A 19,381-nucleotide genomic window follows, 5' to 3' on the forward strand; every position below is an offset into this window, starting at 1 on the left:
AACCCAGATGACCCTCAATAGATGAATGGATCAAGAAAATGTGCTCTATATACACACTGAAATTCTATGCCTCGATCAGAAAGAATGACATTGCACCATTTATTAGGAAATGGAAAGACTTGGAAAAAATTATATTAAGTGAAGTAGCCAAGCACAAAGAAACATAGGTCCCATGGTTTCCCTTATTTGCAATATGTAGTATATTTATGAGTCAAGCCGAAAAGTTCAGATAATGTAATGTGAGGAAAATGAACCCTTATATATGTATTTTAATGTTTTTTATTTCATTCATTTGTTTCTAATGCATTTAAAAGATTATCTCTTTCTTTCTTTGTATGTCCCTCCCCCACAGTATAACCCCTGCTTTCACTGTATTTGATGTCGGTATAATTTGTGGAGGAGATGGTGAAAAACAAGTTGTTTAAGGATACAGGTGGACCTGTTTCAACAATGAAAAGTACAAGTTGTCATGTCGAAAACGAAATTTACAACTTTGGTGCAGGGGGTGGGGGGAGGATTCGGTGGGAGGGCAGGGAGGAGGCTGGAAAGGGATGTGAAGGGTAAACAAAGGAGGAGGCTGCAATGCCTGGTAAAAAATGTACTCATTATCTTGCCCATGTAATTGTAACCCCTCTGTACAGTATGTTCACAAAAAATTTAAATTAAAATTAAGAAAAGTAGCTTGCTTCATTACTTGGGCCATAGGTCTACCACTGTCTAATTTTTGTTTCATTTGGCTTTTGCTCAGAGTGTGAAAACTCAGCTCCTGCTCATAGTATATTTTTGTTTAAGGCCCTCGTTGGGAAATTTTGTTGAGTTGGGGGTTGAAATTAATTCCTAGTGACTCTTTCTGAGGTTTATATTATTATTGTGACTAGGTGATTACATAAATTTCTCTTATCGCAGAGAATTGTGGAAAAGTAATATTTAGTTGAAGTCACAAATATATTTTAACCTTCACAAGGTAAATTGTCATTATCATGGTCTAAATTTTGTGAATTCTGTAAGCTTTGACAATACAATTCTATAAGCTTTGACAATACAATTATTTCTTCCAGGTGATATTTACATTTCTTTCCTTTTGCTTATTGTAAGATGCTCTGACTTTCGCTCTCATCCCTCCCATCTCTTTCTGAGGTTTTATTGATTTACTTATTTAATTGAAGGGTAAAAGGCTATACTACTTGAGCCACAGCTCAACTTTTGCCTTTTTTAAGTGGTTAAAATGAGGCAAGAGTCCCATGGGTAGTCAAGGACAGTAAAGAGAGGCTAGAAATTGGAGGATTATATTTCAAAGTCAGCCTTGTAAAGAAATTCCATGAGACTCTTATCTCCAGTCAAACACTAATAGGCAGAAGATAGTAGACCTGTAGTCATGAGCAAAACACTTCAACTTTAAGTCCCTCAACTGAACACAGTAAAGCAAATTTCATGTACTTTCCTGCCCAACATGGCTTTCAACCATGATCTACAGATTTCAGCGGCCTTAGCCTTCAGGATTATAACTGTGAGTCAACATTTAGAAATCTTTAATTACCTCTTCTTTCACCTTTTCAGTTATTTATTATTTCTTTTTTTTGTCATTTGTTCTTAGGCACTAGCTCTCATGCTCAGTTTTTCCTTTCCTCTTGAAAGTACCATGCTCTACAACTTTGACCACAGGTAAACTACAGGCAGTTTCTCTTTTTTGTAGCTCTTCTTCTAGGGCTCAAACTCAGGTAAATGTGACTGAGGTTCTTTTTGTTTGTTTGTTTGATTAATTGAGTGGTGGTTGTTAAGTCTTGAAATTAAGTCATGATGAGTCTCCTTGAGGTTTTATTTACCTTTACCTTAATGGTAGTTGGTTTCACTACTTGAACCATAGCTCAACTTCTGCATCTTTTGTGGTTAATAGGAGATTAGAATATCAATAGCAAGCCAAGAGCATTACAGAGAGGACTGAAATTTGAGAATCATGGTTCAAAGCCAGTCTTGCGCAACAAAGTCAATGAGACAATTATATCTAATAAGCACCAACACGTAGGAAGAAGTAGACCTCCAGCAATGAGCAAAGCATAGCAAGTTCAAGCCTCAGTATTGAACACAGTAAAATGTCTCCTGCCCAGGCTGGTTTTGAACCACTGTCCTCAGAACAGGTAGGATTACAATTTTTATTTAGAAAGCTTCAATATCCTCCTTTTTGCACCTTTTCATTTATTTGATTGTCTCTTCCCCCTTTTTGAAAGTTCATGTCTTTTATTATTAGGGCATACCCATTTACGCTCAGTAATTAATTAATTAATTAATTAATTGATTTTGTCAATTGTAGGGCTTGAACTCAGTGCCTACGCACCGGCCTTCAGGGACAAAGCAGGCACACTACCACTTTCAGCCACAGTGCCACTTCTACTTAGTTGGACAAAACAGTCACCAGGGGACTTTTCAGCCTAGGCTGGCTTCCAATTGTCACATTCAGATCTAAGCTTCCTGAGTAGCAAGGATTACAGACATGAGCCAGAGGCACCTGGCTTGTTTTTTAGATCAAAACTAACAAGCTCTACATTTAGGCCACACTAGTTCACTGACTTCACTGTCCATGAGAGTTTTGGCTTTTTTTTAATTGTGAAAATTCTGTACAGAGAGGTTACAATTACTTGAGCAAGGTAATGAGTACATTTTTTTTATCAAGCATTGTTGCCTCCTCTGTTTCCCCTTCCCATTTTTTCCCATCCCCCCACACCCCCCGCCCCACGCGAAAGTTGTAAAGTTCGTTTTTTGACATAACATCTTGTACATCTCATTGTTGCAATGGGTCCACCTGTATCCCTATTTAAACAATTTTCTCCCTTCCCCTCAACAAATTATAACAACATCGCATACAGTGAAACAGGGTTATACCATGGGGAAGGGACATGCAAAGCAACAAAGAAATCATCTTATAAATATGTTAAGAAAAATAGCAAGAAAGAAAAACCATTTGAATCATTTTTTTTTTTGCTCAAAGCTAGCACGAACAAAAACTCTACTCTTGAGGGTTTTTTTTTTTGAGGGGGAGCGGGCAGAGGCTTGAATTCAAGGCCTACTTACTCTCGCTGAGGATTGTTTTGTTTTTGGTATTTTGTTTTTCATTTCAAAGCTAGCAGGCTCTATTATTTGAGTCGTAGCTTAACTTCAATCTTTTATTTTTTGGTGGTTAATAGGAAATAAGAGTCCCATGGAAACCAATAGCACTACACAGTATCCTAAAATCTAAGGATTACAGTTTAAAGCCAGTCTGGGCTTTGAAAGCCCATCAGTCTAATCTCCAATTAACCACATGAGACGGTAAGTAGTAGTTTTAAACTTGAGCAAAAAAACTCAAGTTCTAGCCCATGCCTAGCACACTCAAGTTAGTTGGGCTTTCCTGCCCAGGCAGGCTTCGAACTGTGATCCCTAGATTTCAGATTGGATTAAAGGTATGCGTCTATATTTTAAAAACTCATTGACTCTTTTCTTCTTCACATACATTCACTTGTTTATTTGTGGGTTCTCTGGCTTGTTTTGAGGGCCTCACCAATCTTGCTGAAGGATAGCATGCTCTAACACAGTTGCACTTTGGTTCAGTTTTTGGTTTTGGTGGTTAGCTGGAAGTAAGTATAGAGATTAACATAGGGTCCTGAATTGTGCTGATTGTGATTCAACGTCAGGAGCAAGGAAAGTTCATGAGACTGTTATCTCAAATTAACCTCCAAAAGATCAGAAATGGTCAAAAAATAATTGTAGTTCATATCCCAGAAAGGCACATACACACTCATGCACACACACACACACATACAAACACACACACAATGGTCTTTCCTGTCCTGGCTGGCTTGGAATGGTGATCCTCAATTTCAGTGTTTTGAGTAGGTAGAATTACAAGTGTGATCCACCAGTTTCTTGGTCATTTTATCATTTTTAGTAGACTCTTTGTGCTCTCTTCCACTTTTAAAAAAATTATTTTGTGGTTTTCTTAGTGCTACATCTGTTTTTCACTTAGCTTTTTTTATGCTCAAGGTTGCTGCTGTACCACTTCAGCCACAGCTCAACTTCTGACTTTTTGCTGATTAGTTGGAGATAAGACGTTCATAGATTTTCCTGTCCAGGCTGACTGTGAACTGCAGTCCTCAGATTTAAGGATATTGTGTAGTTCCCTTGGCTTCCTTTGGGACACCGTCCTATTTACCACCAAAAGTAAAGTATGTGGGGCAGAAGTTGATCTGTGGTTCAAATAAGAGAGCCTGCTATCCCTGAATTAAAAAAAAAATACTTGTAAGTCTAATTCGGCTACTAATTGTACACACTGCTTGTTCTATTCAAATAAAAATGAAACAGAAACAACTTATGCACAGTGACCAGGTAATAAGGATTCCTGACTGATAACCAGAAACGAATTCCTAAACTCATCTCCTATAGCCTTTTTTAGATAAAATTGGTCATTTGTGTAAGCTGAGGAGAGATTAAAGAACAAGACTTTACAGGCCAGTTACACAGGACTTGGGAATCAGGATCCATTGGTAAAGCTTTTCAGAGAATGACTAAAAACACACTCTTCACCATTCCAAATGGTTCTTCCTTCTGTGCAAGGGAAAGAGAGGTGAGAAGGAATAAATATGGAAAAAGTAAGAAGCATCAAACAAGGTAAATAATGTTAACTTTATTAGATAAAGTAAAACATAGGTGTACACGGTGCAATCCAGAAAAGGACATGTCACCTCTGTGTGGATCCCAGTTAATTTAGTTAATAAAATTAATCGATGGTAAGGAGTAAAACCTTCTATTGATTTACGGAAAGGAGGTATATGGTGAGCAAGTCAATTTAATAACCTCAAGGATTTTGAACACAAAGGAGTGAAAGTTTTGCACTCTGCTTGAGCAACAGGAAGGAACAGAGCTGAGGAGGACTGAGATGTGCAGACATTGCCCAAGAAAGATCTCACTGACATCAAGTGTTCTTATGAATGCTGGTTTCCAGGGGCCCATGCCTGTAATCCTAGCTACTCAGAAGGCTTAGATCTGAGGATTGTGGTTTGAAGTCATTTGGGATAAGAAAGTTGGTAAGCTTTTTATCTTTTACAGTTCAAGAATATTCTTATTTGATGCTAATTGTAACCCAAGGCAGTGCAATTGGATACCAAGCTGAAGAATATTAGAAAATACACAGACAAGTATAGACAAAACGAACAAAATCAATGAGGACCCAGGGTACCAAGGCTCAATGGCACCTGGGCTCCAGGTCACACAAGCAATCATATTTATTTGAATTCACACTGGGAAGGTTACCATGGATACATGCAAAAATGAAGCATCAATATTACAATCAGAGCCACCACAGTGAGTAACACTGGTTCCCTTATTGTTTTGAGAAAGGAGACTTCTCTTTTATCTCCCAGGTTTCAAGGCCTTTAAAGCACTATGGAAAGGGCAATAGTTTAACCCTCTCCGGAGCTCTGTTTTAACCCTTCCATGGCCAGATATCATCTTTCAGAGTACTATTGAGGTGATGTTCAACCTCTCAAAACTTTTCTAGATTCAACAAATCAGCTTGAGTCCAATACACATATTAATATTAGTAGCATGTATTACAAACACAGTAAAAAGAGAAAAAATAATATTAGACATTTAAACAGAAATAACTGACTGCATTCTTTTATCCGGTACAAGAAATTGAACACTGTTGTCTAAGTCTCTAATAACACTTTTTTTAGATATAACTTCACGGCTTTCATAAAACCTCCTACATAGTCCTTAGAGTGTCTTTTTGACTCCCATTTTTATTTGTTACATTTGCATAGTAGTATAGTATGTCATCTTTAAAATCATATCACCTCATAATTAAAGTTTATCGTGTAAGTAAGTACTTGTGATACTCCAATAAAATATCACAAAAGTTGGAAATGGAGCTATGGCTTAAGAGCTATAGTGCAAGTCTTGAGCCAAAGAAGCTCAGGGGCAGTGTCCAGGCCCAAAGTTTAAGCCCTAGTTTCCACACATACACATCCCCCCATCCATCACCCAGACACACAATCAGATGATAATGTCTATCAAGTTCTTCCTTAGGATGATCTTGATGATGTCAGCAACTGTATCAAGTTTCTATCTCTCTTCCATGCATTTGTGGTAGTAGACAGCAGAGTCACTCTAATATAACATGTGCCTAAGACTTGTCCATGAGCAAAAGCAGTTATGTAACATATCCATCACAATGTCCAGCTCTCTTGATAGTAGATCTGCCCATCTTGGGACTTGATGGGATCCATGTACTCTTCAACTGGCTTTCCCATCCTCGGTGCCAACTGCTTCAATGTTTCACCATCCACACCAAAGAGGCTTTCAAAACCCCTCCCAAATTATCTGAATCCTGGATGCCTGCGATATCATGAAGACACTCTGTGGGTATTCCCCTCTCTGACAGGCCATTTTAACTCCTATGCTCTCCTCACAGATGTAGGCAATGGTCTCTGAGGGACTTCAGTGCCAAATCTTCGAGAGATTTAGTTTCATTGTTTCCATAAGCTCTGGGAAATCATGCAGTAAAGGGTCCAGGTTAGAAACATAGGGGTATACATACCTCCTCATTCTGGAGGTTTTCATGTATGTTCTCTTGGCCATTGAACAGAAGTGGGGTCTCTAAAAGGAAACTTGTATGGTGATCTTTCTGCTTTGGTCCATACAACAAAGAACCACTTTCCCATCCCTTCAATGATTTTGACAAGCTCCATGTGATTCATGCTGAACTGCTTTCAATGCTGTATCAATGTAGAGGTCACAACTGGATGTTGTGTGGATAGCTGTCCATGCTTGATCCTGAGTTCCCTTGACATGCAGGGACCAAAACTCCATGTTGGGAAAGTGAGAGCATGATTAGCTGGCTTATATCTGTGTAGTCTGAATGACACCAGTAGGCATTGAGGCCTCCTCTTTATGTCCAAGTACCCTCAGCATATTGATAAAGATTGACACACCATGGCAAGTCTTCACAAAAAAATTCTGACCTGGTCCTGGGCATTATCTCAAGCATCTCACCCACTTCTAGCAACTTCCCTTCTTTCAAGGTCTTGCCAATTCTCCTCCTTGTGTTCTCAGGTAAAATACTGCTGTCAGTGTGTAAAGAGCAGAGGACAAGGAAGCAGGTACTCTAGAGAAAGTAAATACTGAAACCTCTTCCATGGTGAGAAGATAATTAAACCTGCAACTATAGAATAGCAAAGGAGTTAAGATGGTTATGCACACAGTTTGTGCACAAAAATGCCAGACCTAGAATGCCGTGTTCAGAGTTTCAGTCCATAATCGTCTGTAACAAAGGCATCACAGTTACAGATAAACCAAGTTCATAATGTCTTTTCTTGCACTCAGGAAATGGACACTATCCCTGAAGTTTATTTTTTCCCCTCAAGGCTACTACTTCACCACTGGAACCACAATTCTACTTCTAGTTTTTTGGACATAATTGGAAATAGAATTCGTACAGGCTTTCCTGCCCAAGTTGGCTTCAATCACTGATCCTCAACCTCATGAATAGCTAGGATTAGAGGATTGGCCACTGAGCCTGGCAACAACTCTCTTCCTTTTTATTTCTTTTGCTTTGTTCCTTTTTTCCAGTTATGGGCCTGAATTCTAGGCTTGGGCACTGTCCCTCATCTCTTCAGCTGAAGGCTAGTCTCAACCACTTGAGCCACAGCGTGATTTCCAGCAGTTTCTGCTTAAGTGGTAATGAGCAATTGAATCCAGGGCCTTATGCATGCAAGGCAAGCACTCTACCACTGAGCCACCTTCCCAGCCTCATCTTTCCTTTTCTTAAAAAAATATTATTAGGAAGATGATGTTCAGAGGAATAACAGTTAAGTCAGTTAAACAGTTGTCAGGTAAAGAATCCATTTTGGGGGGACAATTACACCCCTTTACTGTTTCTCAGTTTATACCTTTCACTGTGGCTTTTTTCTGGTTAACTGGAGATAAGAATCTTGCAGACTTTGCTTCCCAGGGTGATTTTGAACCGTGATCCTCAGATATCAGTCTGCTAATGAGTTAGGATTACAGGCTTGAATCTGAAAGACAAGAAGACTGTTCTGAATGTTGTCCTATATTGGTTATAGGGCTGTGGGCCTGAATGGACTTATGCAGTGAATGCCAGGCATATCAGTCATCTGGAAGCATGTGTCCCTACTTAACCCTGACTGACTCTCAGAACAGATAGGTGATGCTTTCAGGGCAAGAACCAGTTTGTACCAGCTCAACAAAAGTCCTCACTATATAGGTCTTATTCAACAACTATTGGGTTGCTTATATTATCAAGACATTTTCTTTCTTAAGAAATTTTTCATTGTAAGATTGCAATAACTACAGATTCATAATGGTCTAGGAATACATGTCTGCTATCAGCTTTAATACCAAAGCCACATAGCTGCTACAAATCATGTTTTATTGATCTTATAATAGTTCTTGAATATTAGTCTTTATTAGTAATTATATTATTAATATAAGTATTAAAGTTCTGCAAACATATTTCTCTTATTAAATGAATCCTTACAGTGACATTGAAAGCATCTTCTGGAGCAGCATTGGAAAAGATACTTGGATAATACTAAGAATGAAGGATGAGAAGTGTGAAAAACAGAACTAAGAGAATTACCAGTGTGACTGGGAAACATCTTCTACAGAGCAGAATCCCAGATTTCTGGAAACATATCATGTGAGAACAGGGCTTCAAACAGTACATGTGACCACATGGGTGAGCTTCAATGTTGCCACATAGATGTTATTCTTATTCCTATATGAAAGTCTCATGTTCGATGGGCTTTCATAACCCCAGATTTATGAAATTTTGCTGCCTTCTTTCCTTCAATATTACTTCATACTTTGCTATTGAGTGTAATTATTCTTTCAAAACATGAAAACTCAACACCATCTCTTGGACTGAGGCAATTCCTGTCTCCCTATGAATAGATCTGTTATTTAAGAGGCTTCCTTGGGCTGGGTAGGTGGCTCAGTGGTAGAGCACATGCCTTGCATGCTTGAGGCCATGGGTTCGATTCCTCAGCACCACATAAGCAGAAAAATGCCAGAAGTGGCGCTGTGGTTCAAGTGGTATAGTGCTAGCCTTGAGCTGAAGAGCTGAGGAACAGCACCCATGCCCAGAGTTCAGGCCCCACAACCGGACAACCCCCCCCCAAAAGAGGCTTCTTGACAGGTGCCAGTGCATCCCTTCTTTAATACTAGCTTCTCAGGAGGCTGGGATCTGAAGGTCACAGTTGAAGCCTGCCTGGGTAGGAAAGTCCATCAGATTCTCATCTCCAATCAATTACCAAAAAAGTCAAAAGTGGAGCTGTGGCTGAGGTGGTAGAACACTAGGCTGGAGCAAAAAAATGCATACGGACAGGCAGCACCCAGCTTGAGCCTGAGCCCCAGACCAGCCTTCAGGCACACACACACACACACACACACACACACACACACACACACACACACACACACACACACACACACACACACACACACACACAAGTGGCTTTCTGCCAGACATGTCATGTGGGCCCATGAAATGTTTGGAGACGCCTCTTCAAATGGACTTGCCCTTGTATTTACTCCAGTAATGTGGAAATTGACTCTCAGTCACCTATAGGTCCATTGGTTCAGGATTTTTACTTTGCATCCCACTTCCTTTGCTTGTTTTTGAGGTGAGCCTTGTAGCTCACACAGATGTCAATACACTTCAAGATGCTGCTTACTGTCTCAGGGTCTGCATTGACACTACACATGGAAAAAGAAAACATGACCTGAGAGCCTCTGCTTACTCTGAGGACCAGCTATCCAAGCAACGGCAGCTTCCTATGAATGCAAACTGGAATCCAGGCTCAGGTTGTTCATAACAGACAGATGTGAGTTGTGTAAGGTTTGAATTGTTCTAAGGAATAGCAGAGAATTGAGGAAGGCAGAGGAACTGGGAAAAGACAATCGACCTTCCCATGTTTCCTTGCAGTTCCTGGTCCACATTATATCCTTTGCTAATTGTTCTGCTGTGTGTGTGTGTGTGTGTGTGTGTGTGTGTGTGTGTGTGTGTGTGTGTGTGTGTGTGTGTGTGTGTGTTTGAGAGTGTCAGTGAATGTTTGCACGTGTACAGTGGTTCTGGGCCTTGAATTAAGGGGCTGGACACTGGGAAGGCAGGGTGAATATGAGCAAGTACATCATATGTGTGTGTGGAAGTAACTCCATCAAACCTCTGAGTGTGCAACTAGTAATGAAAGTGAAAAAATGATTAAGCAATGCTCAAAATCCTCCATAAGCTATTTAGAAATAACTTTAAAAAAGGGTCAGGAAGCATAGTTGGTAGGGGATATGAAAACATCTGTAGTTAAAACTGTGGGATTATTCAAGCAAAGTGCTGGTGGCTCATGCTTGTACTCCTAGATATTCAAGAGGCTGAGATCTAAGGATCATTATTTGAAACCTGCCCAGGCTGAAAAGTTATCACATTCTATATAAGATATACTACTCAGAATAAGCTCAAATGAGGCTTAAGCAGTAGAGTGCCCAAATTCAAACCACAAGAATGGCAGAAAAAAAAAGAAATAGTCCAAACTTAAGATGTCTAAGGAGTTTTAGACTAAATGTCGTATATACAAGGTACTATATTTTGGGGCTCATTTGTTGTTGTTGTTTTAAATATATCATGTATATTCTTCCTCCTACAATATATCCCCTTTTGACTTTGACTTGACTTTGTTACCGTGCACCTTGTATATACATTTTTCTAATTTAGGGAGGGGAACCAAAATAACAAAAATGCTGAAACAAGGACACAGGATGACCCATTGCAACAATGATATCCATAGGACAGTATGTTAGAAATGAATTTTACAACTTTGGGTGGGGAAGGGTGGAGGAGAAGGTAAGGGATAGTAGAAAAAAAACAAGGGAAGGGGTAACAATGCTTGACCAGAAATGTACTCATTGCCTTATTCATGTAACTGTAGCCTCTCTATAGAATCTTCACAATAAAATAAGATTTAGAAAATGAAAAATATCTAGTTACAGCTAAAGTACGAAAGGAAAAATCCTTTCATTCATTTGCCTATGGCAACAGAAATTAGAAATACACAGTCAATAGATATTTATTGCAAACCCCACACAGATTCATGCTCATGGCTACTTCACCCTCCTTGTCTTCAGGGGAAAATCAGGAGGAATCAGTACAAGCTTCCTATCTAATAGCAGTCTACTCAATTCCTGTACCAAGACTGCCATCTGTAGTGCATCAGATGGAAAAAGTTAACATTCCTTCCAAAAGCGTCTCAAATGAGCCCTATAAACCATAGCCTCCAACTGTCCTGATTTAACTCTTATTTCCTTTCCCAAGCTACAAATACATATAAACTTGTGGAGGGCTCTACAGAGATGGACAGTGACTTATAAAACATATACTGTTTCACACCTGTAGAAAATTAAAACTAGACCCTTATAAAGCACACTGCACAAGAATCAACTCCAAAGGGATCAAAGACCTCAGAGCCCAAGCAGATACCCTGAAAACATTACAGGAAGGAAAAGGAGAAACTCCAGGGCTCATGGCACTTGCCAAAAGTTTCTTAATAAAGACCCAGAAACACATAAAATCAAAGAAAGGTTGGACAAATGAGATTGCATGAAACTGCAGACCTTCTGCACGACCAAGGACATAGCTATCAAGATCAAGAGAAAGCCCAACGATTTGGAGAAGATCTTCACTAGGCTTACAATGGACAAGGATCTCATATCTAACATATAATTAGACCTCAAAAAATTAAATCCTCCAAAAACAAATCCTCAAAGAAACAACTGCCTGATAAATAAGTGGGCTAAAGACTTAAAGAGAAAGGTCTGAAGAGGAAATAGGAATGGCCAATAGACACATGAAAAAATGCTCAAATTCTTTAGCCATAAAAGAAATGAAAATCAAGACAATGTTGAGATTCCACCTCACCCCAGTTAGAATGGCTATAAGCAACAAATTTAATAATAACTTATGCTGGAGGGGATGTGGTCAAAGGGAACGTCCTGCATTGTTGGGGGGAGTGTAAACTTGTTCAACCACTTTGGAAAGGAGTATATTAAAACTACCAGCACAACCATGTTTATTGCAGCATTATTTACCAAAGCTAAGATATGGAACCAACCAGATGCCGCTCAGTATATGAATGGATCAAGAAAATATACACAATGGAATTCCATGCCTCCATCAGAAAGAATTAGGCAGATACCTGAGGAGCAGGCGGGATGCCGCTGATCAGAGCCGCTTGAGGCTAGGGCTGCACCTTCTCTGCCCTGATAGGCATCCTACTCTTGCAGGATTAGTGCAGCTTTTGACATACGAGGTTATGTTGGAGAAAATGTCGAGTTGAGATGTACCTTCAAGTCATCTTCATATGTCACTGACAAACTGACCATAGACTGTAAGTACCGTCCTCCCAGCAGCAGTCGCACAAAATCTGTATTTCACTATCAGTCTTTCCAGTACCCAACCACAGCAGGCCCTTTTCAGGATCAGATCTCCTGGGCTGGAAATGTATACAAAGGGGATGCATCCATAAGCATAAGCAACCCTAACCTGATAGACAATAGTGTTGCGACCACCTCGACCAGCAAGGAAGACATGACCCGGGATTCTTCTCAAAGCAGTTTATTCGGGAACCTCATCTGCAAGCTTCTCCTTCCCCGCACCTGCACTCCGGTTATAAGCCTCCTGGATGGCCAATCCCGAGGTGCCATGCGGCATATACAAATAGGGTCACAAATACAGAAGCAAGCCAGTAGCCAAGCCATAGCCATATAAGGAGTTGTTATTCACAGAGAGCACTCGCCATCGGGAAGGCAGAAGGCGGAAGCCAGTGCCATCTTTGGTCGTGGCCCCTGCAGCTCTCCACACAATAGGACATTCAGTTGTGCTGTGAAGAATCTCCCAGATGTGCACCATGACATCCCCCTGATGGAACTAACAATCACAGAAAGGGGTTTTGGTACCATGCTGTCTTCTGTGGCCCTTCTTTCTATTCTTGTTTTCATTCCCTCAGCAGTAGTTATTGTTCTGATGCTTGTGAGAATATCAAGGAAGGCTGCAGAGATGAAAAAGCAGAGAAAGTCTGGCTATAAGAAGAAGTCTTGGAGTTCCAGGAAGATGGCAGAGGAGAAACTAGAGGTTAAACAAGCTCTCCCATAGAAAGCAGTTTTAGTGTTCCAGTGAACAGACCTAAGTCAGAGAATCACAAGTGTGCCATCACAGTACAGAGAGTTAGGCCAGAGAGGGAAAATCCTGGCAAGGAGACAGATCTGAGCACTTGCCAGCATTTGCAGCTATGGCTGTGGCTGCAGCAGCTGCAGCCATAGCCGCCATACCTGCAACACAGAGAATCCGGGATGAAAGAGCCAGATGCGGCAAGTGAGCAGATTCTATTCAACACCAGCAAGAACCGACAAGGAGAAGACATCTTCATCCGGCAGTTAGCAGACCAGAGACAGCCCAGGAACCAAGACTCGGCGTGAGTAGAAGCCTGACGTCCTCACTCCTTCTCAGAGAGCAGAGGAGGGAAGCCACCTCTCATCCCCCACTACCGGAGATCTCCATCTTTGATACTGACAAGGGCCTGGCTGAGCTGCTAGCTCCAAATCAGGCCTTGGAAGAAAACTGGAGTCATTTAGGAGCTCACAAGAACCTAACCTGACGTGCCAGACTCAGCTCAACCCAGGGAAAAGTCACCCGGCTCAGGCTGCCAGGCCCAGGAGTGGCTTTCTTCACTAGGAAACAGAGCAACAGTCTGTCCATCCCTTTAGCAGCCTCTACAATCAATTGAAAGTCAGTAAACATAAATCCTGAGAATGGCTCCAGGCTGGGCTCTGTGAGTGTCTCAGGAGCTAACCCCTCAGGGAAAATCTACTTTTTGCTGAAAGGCCTCCACTCTACCCAGAACCTAGCCTCATCACAGCATCTCCAAAGTAGAGGAACAAGCCATCTCCCTCTTGTGATACTCAAAACAGATTTCCTTCCCATTGAACAAGACTGGGAGAAGGATCACAAAATCCTGGGTAAAGCAGAGCATTTTTGTGCCTTCTCAAACAAACTGACTTAAGAAACCAACCAAGCCACAGGAAAATAAAACACCACAAGAAGACCAGAGACTCCAACAAGAGGCTGGTTATGGACACAAGGGAAATACAGGACTTTCCTAACCCTACCCAAAAAAATCAAAAAAATTTTTTTTAACTTTCATAAGTTTTTTTCTAAAACTTCTTTTAATTGTTACCTATAAAAAATTGTTTTCTAGTAACTTTTTTTCTCCCTCTTATAATTTTTATTTTAGGGGTATATGTGTGTGTGCATGTTTTCTTTCTTTTTTTAAAAAAAAACATTTATTTTTTTGTTTTTTGTTTAGCTCTACTTAATTTTTAATCTTTTTTTCTTCCTCATTCTTTTCACCTTTTTGTCTCTTTCATTCTTCTTTGTATGACTTAATTGCTGTTCTGCACATCCTCAGATTACTTGTAGTTGATTATTAGATCTTATCCCCCACAGAGTACACAATTAATCAAGAAATATATTCATCAATTCAAAACCTCTTAGACTTACATTCTTTAATAGCAGTACTATTTATACCTATATAATATTTTAATTTTTTATTTTTAAGTTTTTCACGTCTCCTTTATATCCCTCCACTTCTCTAATTATATCCTCACTCTTCTCTGAATATTTCGATTTTATAATTGCATAATTTTTAAGCATTGCACTTTTTAATTTTTAAATTTTGCTTTTCTATTTTTTCGTGTCTCTTTTTTTCTCTTTCTCTTTCTTCTTTTTTTATCTCTCTCTATTTTCATACTATCCAACCTATTTCCCGCTTTGAGATTTTGATTTAGTTAAGTTAATTCTCCCTGTGCCTTCCCACATCCCTCGATTCCTATTTTTACCCACATATCTCCCTAAATCTAATAATTTCTGGTTTGCCAAATTCTTCTTTGCTGTTCATAGCCCATTAATATATAGTTGTTTGATGTTGAAGAGATATATCTGTTGAATTAGATTGTATCTGCAGAATTTGGACAGTGCAACTACAAATTTTGGGTGATGCTTATCTTAAGATAGTGTTCTAGCACCAAACTGGTATTACTTTCATCCAAAATGGGCAGAGGAAGCCAGAAAAACACAAGAAAAACGACAACTGTGGGTATCTTAACTCCCACTCATAATAATCAGGGGACAGAACAGATAATGCAATCCAGAGGAGAGTTCCCAAATAGCTCTACAAACACTGCTGGTAAACATGGTAAATGAACAAAGGACTCTATATGGCCATGAAAAGGAGAGAGAGGAGGCAAACCAAAGGTTAATACAGGAAAAGATTGAAAACTTGCAAAGACTTTCTATGAATGTGATAGGGAGAGAGAAGGGGCAAACCAAAGGTTAATACAGGAATATCATGAGCGTGAGGAAGCTACTCAAAAACTGATACAGGAATTGCTTGATCAGGTTGAGATCACTCAAAGAGAAAGGCAGGAATGGCGTGAGCAGGCTGAGAACACTCAAAGAGAACTACAGGAATGGCGTGAACGTGAGAAGCTAAGCAAAGAGTAATACAGGAATTGAGAGAGCAAAATGAGAATGCACAAAGATCACTAAAGGCATTGTTGGAATCCATTAACAAAGAGCTGAATGAGATCGGGGAGACCACAAAGGGAATACTGAACGGAACCCAACAGAAGGAATGGGAGTCCAAGTAAACCATAACCAATCAACTAAGTGATTTGAGAATAAACACTGAACACCAAATTAAGGAAGTAAAGAAGTACATTCAAGATGTAAAACAAAGCTGCAACAAAGAATTTGAAGCCATGAAAGCTGACCAATTACAAGGAAAATAAATAAAAAAGAAAGTCGAAACTCTTGACAGCAGGTTAGACCATGCAGAAGATCAAATCTCGGGGATTGAAGACAGCCTAGATATTACAGAGAAAGAACATACAACCATCCAAGATAAGTGTAAGAAATATGATAGATCTATTCAAAACTTGGAAGACACCATCAGAAGACCTAATCTGAGGATAATGTGTGTAGAGGAGCACCTAGAAACAGAAGTTAATGGTTAGGAAATTTATTTAACAAGATCCTAGCAGAGAACTTCCCAATCATGCAAAAAGATAGGCCTATTCAGATACAAGAGACTTTGAGAACTCCAAATAGAACAGACCAGAATAGGACATCACACCGTCACATTATAATCCACACAGGATCAATTCAGACCAAAGAAAAGATCGTTAAAGTTGTCACCGAGTAAAAATCAATCACCTATAAAGAAAAACCAATGAGAATCACCTCAGATTTCTCAGCACAGACAATCAAAGCAAGAAGAGCCTGGAATGATGTATGCCATGCCCTAAAGACAAACAACTATCAACCAAGAATACTGTACCCAGCTAAACTATCCTTCCTAACTGAAAATAAAATACAAACCTTCCATAACAAAGAAAAATTTAAACAATATATTTGCACCAAACCAGCCCGGCAAAAATTCTTGAAGATGTGCTGCACTTAGAAAACAAACAAGACCACAGCAAAGGCCAAGAATCCTCACCCAAACTGAGAATGCAAGGAACATAGGAAGAACGCAGTGGATCAGCCCCAAAGAAGGTGGATTAAATAGCAGGAACTCCCAAATACCTCTCATTCCTATCTTTCAACATTAATGGACTTAACTCTCCAATTAAGTGACATAGACTGTCTAGTTGAATTAAAAAGCAACATGCTACTATCTGCTGCCTTCAGGAGTCACATTTTGCCCATAAAAACACACACATTTTCAATGTGAAAGGGTGGAACAAAATCTACCAAGCAAACGGCCCCCATAAACAGGCGGGAGTTGCAATTCTAATAGATAAAATAGACTTCAAATTCAAATTCGTGAGAAGAGAAAAAGAAGGTCGCTACATACTAATAAAGGGATCTCTCCTTCAGGAGGATATTACAATTCTAAATATCTATTCGCCAAACAACAGAGAACGCAAATTTATTCAAGAAACACTACTTTCTCTAAAATCACACATAGATCCAAAGACTAAATGTTGGGGATTTTAACACACCATTTTCCCCACTAGATAGATAAACTTGGCAAAAAGCTCAACAGAGAAACCGCAGATCTAAACAACTACATACTTCAACTAGATTTAAGAGACATCTATTGAATATTTCACACAGCAGCATCAGAATACATGTGTTTCTCAGCAGCACATGGAAATTTTTCTAAAGTAGACCACATTTTAGGCCACAAAGCAAACTTACCCAAATTCAGAAACATTGAAGTTATACCTTACATTCTCTCAGACAACACTTGAATAAAATCAGAACTCAACAAAAAAAGCCACAAAAGAAAGTGGTATAACACATGGAGACTGAACAACACCCTGCTGAGTCACGAGTGGGTCATGGAAGGGATTAGAAAGGAAATTAAACTGTTCATGATATTCAACAAAAAGAGCACACAAATTACTAGCTCCTCTGGGACACAGCAAAGGCAGTACTCAGGGGCAAGTTTATAGCTCTGAGTTCCTACATCAACAAATTGGAGAGAACTGAAACCAACAATATAATGAGGCATCTGAACCTCCTTGAAGAAGAACAGCAAGATAAACCTCAATGCAATAGACGGAAAGAAATAATTAAAATTAAATCAGAATTAAATGAATTAGAATCCAAAAAACTATAGAAAGAATCAACAAAGAGTAGGTTCTTTGAGAAAATTAACAAAATTACCAGAAAAAGAAGAGAACACACCAAAATAAATAAACTCAGAGAGTAGAATGGAAACATCACCACAGAAACAACCAAGATTCAGAACATTATAAGGGAATACTTCTCAAAACTTTATGCTAATAAGTTTGAGAACTTGGCAGAAATGGACCATTTCCAAGCAAATATTGACATGCCAAAACTAAACCAAGATGAGTTAAACCATCTTAACAGGCCCATATCAAGCTGAAAATAGAAACAGCAATAAAAGACCTCCCATCTAAGAAAAGTTGAAGACCAGATGGCTTTATAGCGGAATTCTACAAGGCCTTCAAAGCACCAACACACCAATACTCCTCCAAATCTTCAATAAAATTGAAAAAGAAAGTTCACTACAGAACACATTCAATGAAGCCATCATAACCCTCATCCCAAAACCAGGAAAGGACTCATCAAAGAAAGAGAAGGATAGACACATTTCTTTGATGAATATTGATGCAAAACTTCTTAACAAAATTTTGGCCAGTCTACTTCAACAATTCATCCAAAAAATCATACACCACGATCAAACAGGTTTTATTTCAGGGATGCAAATCTGGTTCAATATATGCAAATCAATTAATATAATTCATCACATCAATAGGAGCAATGATAAGGAACACATGATTATCTCAATAGATACAGAAAAAGCATTTGACAAGATCCAAAACCCCTTTATGATGAAGGTTCTGGAAAAATTAGGAATCCTTGGAATATTCCTCAATACAATAAAGTCTGTATATGACAAACCTACAGCCAGCAATATAATAATGGTGAAAACCTAAAGCCATTTCCTCTTAACTCAGGAACAAGACAAGGATGTCCACTCTCTCCACTTCAATGTAGTATTAGAATGCCTACCTACAGCAATAAGACAAGATGCAATCATAAAGTGGATCCAAATAAGGAAAGAAGAAGTAAAACTCTGCCTCTTAGCAGATGACATGATCTTGTATTTAAAGAATCACATGGACTCCACTCCCAAATTTCTTCAGCTGATTCAAAGGTTTGGCAAAGTAGCAGGGTAGAAAATGAACCCCCAGAAATCAATGGTTATTCTGTATGTCAACAATGAGAAAAGTATGGCTGAATTTAGGAAAGCAACTCCATTGGTGATAGCCCCACAAAAAATAAAATAACTAGGAATTAACCTAACCAAAGGAGTGAAGGACTTCTATGATGATAACTTTAAAAACTTGATGAAGGAAATCAAAACAGAACTTAAGAAGTGGCAAAATCTCCCATGCTCCTGGATTGGAAAGATCAACACCGTGAAAATGGTAATATTTCCCAAGGCTATCTACAAATTAATGTGATACCTATCAAAATTCCAACCTCATTCATCAAGGAAATAGAAGAGGCAATCCAAATATTCATATGGAACAATAAAAGACCCCGAATAGCAAAAACGACCCTCAACAGAAGGAACACTGCTGGAGTAATATCAATACCAATTTTCACACAAGAACAGACCTCAGGACCAATGGAATAGAATTGAAAACAGAGAAATGAACCTACAGACCTATCACCAACTAATTTTCGATATGGTAGCTAAGAAAAATAGAACGGAAAAAAGACAGCCTTTTCAATAAGTTGTGC

At 39.2% G+C, this 19,381-nt stretch overlaps 1 protein-coding gene across 1 annotated transcript; it reads left to right on the forward strand.

The window, feature by feature from the left end:
• Positions 1–1,450: 1,450 nt before the first annotated feature.
• LOC138831513 (myelin protein zero-like protein 3) lies at positions 1,451–13,189 on the forward strand. Its single transcript, XM_070028596.1, has 4 exons — positions 1,451–1,507; positions 1,595–1,662; positions 12,322–12,595; positions 12,905–13,189. Exons 1-4 carry the CDS (start codon positions 1,451–1,453, stop codon positions 13,187–13,189), a joined length of 684 nt encoding a protein of 227 aa, XP_069884697.1.
• Positions 13,190–19,381: the final 6,192 nt, after the last annotated feature.

This window comes from Dipodomys merriami, unplaced genomic scaffold (genome assembly GCF_024711535.1).
Source record: "Dipodomys merriami isolate MVZ:Mamm:240054 unplaced genomic scaffold, mDipMer1.0.p SCAF_199, whole genome shotgun sequence".
NCBI lineage: Eukaryota > Metazoa > Chordata > Mammalia > Rodentia > Heteromyidae > Dipodomys > Dipodomys merriami.